This window comes from Pollachius pollachius, assembly GCF_949987615.1.
Source record: "Pollachius pollachius genome assembly, chromosome: 8".
Classification (NCBI taxonomy): domain Eukaryota; kingdom Metazoa; phylum Chordata; class Actinopteri; order Gadiformes; family Gadidae; genus Pollachius; species Pollachius pollachius.
The window spans coordinates 9,033,884-9,042,081 of record NC_136941.1 but is presented as its reverse complement, the minus strand read 5'-3'; the positions used below and the strand labels follow the sequence as shown (position 1 = coordinate 9,042,081).

The window sequence follows — 8,198 nt, the reverse complement described above, 5'->3', positions numbered from 1 at the left end:
TTGGGAAGCATGATTTCCCTCTTTTTCATTTCATATTTAAGATTAAAGATTAGCTGTTATTATAAATGTATTATTTATTTTCTTGTAAGATGACTTGGGCAAGACCTGAATCGTCGTCTGTAATGAAGTGAAATACATATTTTGCATAATATTGCAATGTGTGAGTACAATCATTCTTTGTTACTTTTGTATAACTTATTTCAAATAGCCCTAATGTTTATGAAGGTTATTTTTTTTATAATATGACTTATAAAACACATCCATATTTGCAACTCCTGTTTGAATGCGTTTCCATGGTTATTCCGGCCAGGTAAAGTCCTGAGGCCTATGATCTTAAAACACAACAATTGGTCTATGAACACATCACTTCAATGATCATTAGTCTTGAAATTAGAGTACTTAAATTTATGTGCACTACTGTGTGTTTACACGTCACTTAGTCCCAACGACACAACAGTCAATCTAACTCGCACTTTTTAGGATTAAAATAAAAATAAAAGATACGTCTCTCCAAAATCAAAATAATAATAAGATGTGATCGGGTTTCCGTTACGTTGAAGAAGACGGTACAACGGAGGGACGAATTCAATTGTAATAGCCATGCTTATCTATCTATTTCACTCCCTCTCCCTCTCTCTCCTTCTTTTAATGAAACGCTGAAGAGCCTCCATTGACTTTAGAACAACTTTTGAACGGGAAAGTGAGAATTATTAGTTTGCACATATGGGTAGGCCTATTACACGCTTCAAATAAAACACAAGTAGTGGTTCCTCAAAGGGACTTGAGTATAGGCCCACGGTTGAGATGTATACTATTTTTGTATACGTGTCTCACATATCAGCCATTTGAAAGTATATTGATGAAGAAGACATAACAGATGCATGCAGATGACTCGACCTCCCACCGAATGAGCGACAGAGTGACACGCCTGCCTGCTCATGATGGTGCTGGAGATACCCGGGAGAGAGCGGCCGGGAACCTCCTGAGGGAGGTGTGGAAAAAACACGCTCTCCGTTGACCTCACAGCGTTGGAACGGTGTGACCGTGTGACACTACCGCGAGGATTCAGCGTGGAGCAGACACAGGCCACTTCAAACAGGGAAAGGATGTTTCATCCGCAACAAAGTTCTCTTTATAATGTACGTTGACTTTGTTAAAAAACAATAATAAAACGTAACGATCGTGGAAGGAACACGTAGTCCCTAAAGCTGATCGGGTTCGTCCGCCACGTGCGTAAAAGGCCCTTTACGCACTTATATGACAGCTTTTAGAACGTTTTATTCGCTAAATAAACATCAAATTACTGTATACAATTTAATACATAGCCTAGTCGAATTTATTATTCATTTTCATATCATTTCATTTTTTTCTTGTGATAGCATTGAATGAATGAATCTCTATTTGGTTGGCACTCTTTTTCCTTGTCATCTGCCTCGAATTTGGAAATAAACTGTCCATTTCTCGAGGTGAACAGTAAGTTGGCCTATAGCATCTCTGAACCATCTGCATGTTTTAAAGGCCTATTCAACCTCGAAAACGCCTCTATATTAACACAACATTACTCACATGTGAGACACAATCAATTATGCCCAGAACAATATCTAGAATTTGCTTTACACAGTTCAAAGAACTAACTGAAAATACATAGCCAGACTGAAATGAAGGGAGAGAATTGAGAACAATGTAAAGTTTAAATTCACTTAATACAGGCGTAGATATTCCCAAAGTAGCAATAATACACATAATACAACATAAAATGAAAGATATATGGCTATGTATAGCCGGAAAACAAACATAAAAAACGAAAAAAAACCGTTATTAACTCTCAAATCAATGCACACCCCGTGTTGAATCCGCCTGTTGAACAGGGATGTAAACACCAGCGGACGTGCGGGGGGCCAACCCAGTGATGACCCAACTCAGTCTCGAGCGCATTCTGAACCAAGAGCGGGAACTCGAGGAGGAGTGGATGAGCTCACTGTGCGCGCGGCCACATTTAGAATTGATAGAACGATACGACGGTGCCCTTCGCTTGACCCCACGTGTTTACTAAACACGTTCCCGCCACTTAACGTCGTGAAACAATGTCACACTCAAAGGGCGGGGGCTGGGGCACCGTGGAGCGTGTACGGTGCACGTATTATTCTAAAACAAAACATATCTCCTCTTGGCAGAGTATCGAAGTCACTATGTCATCGCTGTGGATCCTCTCACACGGTCGACGCTTTAAAAGGAGCCGTTTCCGACGGGCCGCCTTATCAGAATCAGGTGTCAGGAATGCGAACCCAATTCCTCGCATAGCTGAGGATGTCGAACTTCCATATAAAAGAACCATGCTCACCGAGGGTCAGAAACCAAGAAAGCCTCCGAGCAAAGACACGAAGGGAACAGAAACCAAACAAACAGAAGACAAAATGCAACTGTCTCATCTCTCACTGCTCTGCCTCGGTCTGCTCGTCAACCTGCAGGTGTTCAGATCGCATCCCGTCAACACCGGCCTGGGCGATAATGACGTTGACCTCTTAAAGGTAAGCCTACAGAGTTGTCATTGTGTAACAATACTGCTGTTGAATTCGACTAATAGACTCAGCCTAGGTAGCAAATCTTTGATTTGATATCATTTTGAAATATAATATATTTTGTCTTGAATCGCAGACGCTACTCCGCAGACTAGAGGAGTCTCTACCGGCGGAGACCAGGATGGATCAAATGCCCGTGGAGAGGGAGGACGTTTTGGACGTCGACATAGCCGCTAAGCCGAACAGCGACCAGGAAGAGTTTCAGGCGAGGCTGGACGAGGCCGTCATTAGGGAGTTCCTCTCGGCCAAGAACTTGAAGTCCGTCCGGAACAACGACTCCAGCCGGAAGTCGTCCAACTGCTTCGGCGGGAGAATGGACCGGATCGGCTCCATGAGCTCCCTGGGCTGCAACACCGCCAGCAGGTTCAGTGAGTGGGCTGGTTAATCTTTGTGGTGGACTCGTTTATGTAAGGTCTATGAAGGAGTGATTTGGGATAGCCGCCAGTATATCCTGTACAATCACATTGTTTATTCAATTATTTTCCTTACATTCCTGGTGTCCACTTTGGAAACTTTTCCACTTTTTCAGCAATGGAAAATAACCCAAAAATGTTTTACTTCTGTTGCAGCTTCAAGGACAAGATGATGTCTGAACAAATGAAAAACCTGCAAGCTCTCCACCAAAGAATAGCCTATTTTTATTCATAGCATATTTATTTAATTATATTTATTATTACTTTGTTTGTCCTGACTTCAAATATGTATGTGTAACGATGTGTGAATGCTCTTGATATATGCCTACTGCTGAATGGTAATAATAATTCATTAATAAATGTTTACATCTACGCATTATAGTGTTGTTGTTGCTTTTGGGGTTTCCCCTTTTGTTAAAGAGCCTGCACTTAATTAGGCTATTTACGATGAAGAAAAAAGTTACACAAATATTAGGCCACGTCACGAGTTCAAGGCTATTCTATGCCTACAAACTTACTCTAAATACGTAAAATTTGATGTAGGAAACGAAGAGACATGGATTAATATGTGAAATAATAGGCATAGCCTACATCTTGCGTCAACAGTAATGGCTATGATTAATAGTCTGTAAGGAAAAGAACGGCGACCCAAAGCTTCAGCACCTTGGACAGCGAACAGATCGCATCGATAGTAGAGACTCCGGCTCCGCCCGATCCCTCTTTAAACCCCAAACCACGCGTTGGTTTGGGGTTAAACCACCACGTAAACCACGAAATTACATAGTCTTTCAAAATGTATCTCAAATTAAATGAAATAGGTCCTATAGTCTATAGCATATTCTACTTGATATTTATAAATCTACCACAAGCACATACAAGTTGAGTGCAGTTGATCAAAACACACACACACACACACACACACACACACACACACACACACACACACACGCACACACACGCACACACTTACAAAGAGAGGAGTAGCCTGAAATTAATGTTTCTGACTTATATGGTTGTCATGCAACTCATATTTGTAACCACAAAACAAAAGCTGTAATCATTGGTGGAATCTTTGAAATACATTCAAACCATTACAATGACAATAGGCCTATAACCAATACAATGATTATTTAAACGATATGAGGATTTTGCTGATAAAATGAATAGAAAACCGATAACATGAAGATATTGCAGATACAACAATGATATAATTGATACATTGACGATATTACAGATAAAATCACGATATAACGATTAAATCATAATTGAACCACTATAATGAAGATATTATCGAGGTAATGATGAATGATATAAGTACACAATAACAATAACATAAGCCCCGCCCTCTCCCTGAGCAGACCACAGCCTACTATGGTATGTAGCGACTGATGTAGCGACTGAGGTAACCAGCGGCAACCAGTCACACTGCCAAAGACAGAGACATACACAATTGACCAACGCACACACCCACCAGCCTTCCTCACTTAAAAAAAAAAGCCATGTGACTGGCGTGGATTATCGCTCGGAAGGTGTTGGAATGCACTCGAGACAATCTGCCAAAAGATGTCTAACCAAACGCCTTTGGGGGCCGGTATAAAGCGTCTGGGGACAGCGGGGGCTAGCCAGACAAGCCAGTGGACCAGGACTAAACCATGAAGACAGCGGTCCTGTGGGGCCTGCTGGCCTTGTTGTGTCAGCTCAGACTGGGGGCCCGGGGCCATGTGCTGCCCAGACCGTACTCTACTACAGGGGACCTGGCCCAGCTCAAGGTAAGAGCAGGAACCAGATTTATGAGAACCTGGTTTTCTCTGTGTGTCCATGTTTTATTTCAATGGTAGGGGTGAAGTTTGGTTTCAAGAGGGTTATGCAAATCCATGGAGAAACTCAGAAATAATCTGGGCAAAATAGGGATTATTCCAAAACCGAAAAGCCACCTTTTGTTAATCAGAGTGTACACTAAGATTAAATAAGAATTTCAATTTAAAGAGACATTTCATGGTACTTCTATTATTTGTAAGAATCCCATCCATTGTGTTTGTACTTATTAACATAAGTATTTCGTACTTAAGTACTTATGTAGAATTTACAAGAAGTTACTCTAAAGCAGCATTTCTTTACAGAAATGTCAGTATATTTAAGCCCTTCAGTAAATATTGGATCTATGTTGCTTTTAACATGTGGGAAAATCCAACATAACATAATTGAATTCCCTAATGTAAATGGTGTCGTAGTAACCAGTATAAAACAGCTTTAGAAATATTTGAAACTGCTACTTTTCAAATCCATATCAGGACAACTTGGTTATAAAGGGTCAAGACCCCAACTCTCCTATCATAGATATACAGGCGTTAGAATGGCCTTCATGCACTCTCTCCTGTAGTGATGTCAGGTCAAAAGCCACACCACATGTCTGACAGTCAAGAGTGACTTTCTCAAGGACCGCCGGGACATTATCCAGAATGCTACTTCTGCATCCCCTCTCCATGAACTGTGTTCCCTCACACGTCCCTCACTCTAGTTTCATCACACTGAGAAAGGCACATATTAATAAGTAATAAATTCACGTGGAGAGATTTGAAACAGAGAAACCACTGGAAGTTGTCCAAAGAGTTCATCAGAATTATTTTGGTAAAAGAAAAGATTTTGAGGGAAAGAAAATATTTAAAACTCCTCTGGGAGTGCAGTCTTTCTTTCCACCTCAAGGACAGAACTAGCGCAGCGAGGAACTGGCTGACTGGGAGATGTTTATGAACTTGAATTATCCCTACAGCGTCGCAACATATTAATAACTGTAATTAGAGCAATTGCATGACTTTCACAGGGCTTGTTCACATTTTCAAAGGGCATGCGTCAATGAGCGCCTAAAATACATCTTTAAGATAGTAGCAATGCAAGGGTTCATAAACAAACACTAGACTTCTATTATGAGTTTGTAGCTTTCTGAAATGCTCTCCAACTGTTTAATGAAAAAGGTTAAAAGATAACTTCAAACTTAACTTCAGCTCAGGAAGTGTCCAACCCAATAGTGAGGCAGTTCATAATTGGAAGAATATAGTCAGATTAAACCTGTTTAACGTTAATAACAACATGATCCCTCCTCCATCACATCAGTCTCTATTGGAGCGTTTGGAGGAGTCACTGGCTGGCGGGGCGCCAGAAGACAACACCCTGCTGGAGGAGGAGGAGTACGACGGGGCCGACCAGGGGCCAGACAGGGCCCTGGTCGTCCCAGAGAGGCCCCAGGAGCCCGCTGCGGGGGGCTACGGCCGGACGGCGACCCAGAGGAGCAGACTGCAGGACCTGCTCATGGCCACTAGGAGTCGGACGTCGGCCTGCTTCGGGGGCCGGATGGACCGCGTTGGGAACAGCAGCGGCCTCGGGTGCAACAACGGAAGAGGTAACGGCAGGAGTGGCAAATGACGAAGGGAATAAGTAGCTGCAATTATATTTGTAGAGTAATCAATTTGTGTTTCATTCTGACCTATTCTCACTTAAAGCTGCAATCTGCAAAAATCACAACCACCTTTTAGTGATAAAATCATGTTTGTATTGAGTCTCATTGTTCTCTCATGCTCCCGAATGCATTGCAACCATGACACCAATTGAAACAAAACAGTAGTGTGATATACCAGACTTGTTGAAATGGGGGATTGAAATCATTACACTTTTAATATGAAAAGCATGATTTGACTGAAAGATTAGGATTAACGTTTTTCTATGTTCTGTTTACAGGCTGAATGATTGAGAGGTGCATCAGAGAACGTTTTCACTGTCTCTATGATCGTCACTCTCTTTATGTAGAAGTTGGCTACCCTCTGTTCTGACAACACTTCGATGAGATCATGTAGTAAATGCGACTGAAATCGCATTTCAAAACACATGGTTTCAGGAATATGCTTTTAAATAAGTTTGGGTCATCTTTTCCATTTGCAATTGTTCAAGTAAACCAAATGTAAATGAGTGTTTTTTTCTGAATAATCTGTGGTTTGGACATTTGGCTGTACATTTGAATATAAAATAAATACAAAGAATCTCGGAATCATTCTTTTGGCTCACATCTGTATAGTCAAATTTGAGAGCTGTAAATATCCAAAATATGGATCAACCACAAGCAATAAGAAACACCTGGTCAATTCAAGTCAATCCTGAAGCAAGACACGACAGTGATATTATCTCAATGTCAGAAATAGACCCGTTCTATTAATACCCAACAAGTGACCAGTTCATGGTGTGAAAAATGCTTTGCAGACAGCAGTGTGGACATTAATGGGGTGGGGGTATAATGACTTCTGGCAGCCATCACAGCTGAGGTGTCACCATACTTTAGTGCCATATGAGAGCCAGCAGAGCTCCGCTGTCAGGTCCTATTACCTCTACACTCATTCAGACTCAACCCACCATTTTAACCCTCCACCCAGACACAGCCAACTGGGGGAGATCAGACCTTCGGAGCTGCTGCGCTTTTATTTTGTAGACACCTGAACCAAGCAGACCGTTCAGAACGCGCTTTTATTTTAACATTACAGTACAGACTGGATGTGCACTTATTTTGTACAAACCTGAACTGTACAGAGCTTTGGAGGTGTGCTTTTAATTTGTAGGAATCTGAATCATACCTGACCACTATACAGTTTATTTATAGTTCCGTTATTTAATAATAACTTTTATCCAAAGCAGTGAAAAAGGTGACAGGTGCCTGATGCAGAGAGCTCAGGGTTTTAATGTATGTTCCACCGTGGGTAAAGATTAGCCTGATTAGCAGCCAGGCTGGCTGCTCTCCCAGCATCAGCATAATGTGGAAAACAGTTAGCTGGAACAGACCTCACAGCCCCTGATTGAGCATGTTCAGAGAATATGTATACTACATGTAAACTAACAACTCAGTATTGCAGTAGTACATTGATGTAATATGTTCACAGGCTGCTATTTTAACGGCAGTTTTATAAATGCAATTTTTAATTCAAGAATAAAAACATTACTTAGGGAACCATAGTCTCTTTGTCTGGAGTTTCCAGGTTCGATCCCCAATGTCTGCAATCTACCTGTCGGCATCTCTGAGCAAGATGCCCTGACACCCACCTGCTCACTAATGACATGGATCCAATCCACGGTAGGCTGCTTTGGATAAAAGTGTTTACCATGTACAATCAACATTTAGAAATGTAGCAAATTCTGAAATTCTCAAATTTGTATGCATGACAAAAGC

General features: G+C 41.5%; 2 protein-coding genes across 2 annotated transcripts; both read left to right on the top strand.

The window, feature by feature from the left end:
- Positions 1-2,333: 2,333 nt before the first annotated feature.
- nppb (natriuretic peptide B) lies at positions 2,334-2,964 on the top strand (the record flags this gene model as incomplete). The annotated part of the gene is made up of 2 exons (XM_079742336.1): positions 2,334-2,528; positions 2,656-2,964. 2 exons carry the CDS (start codon positions 2,334-2,336, stop codon positions 2,962-2,964), a joined length of 504 nt encoding a protein of 167 aa, XP_079598462.1.
- Positions 2,965-4,644: 1,680 nt separating this feature from the next.
- On the top strand, positions 4,645-6,412 carry nppa (natriuretic peptide A; the record flags this gene model as incomplete). The annotated part of the gene is made up of 2 exons (XM_079742335.1): positions 4,645-4,761; positions 6,104-6,412. 2 exons carry the CDS (start codon positions 4,645-4,647, stop codon positions 6,410-6,412), a joined length of 426 nt encoding a protein of 141 aa, XP_079598461.1.
- Positions 6,413-8,198: the final 1,786 nt, after the last annotated feature.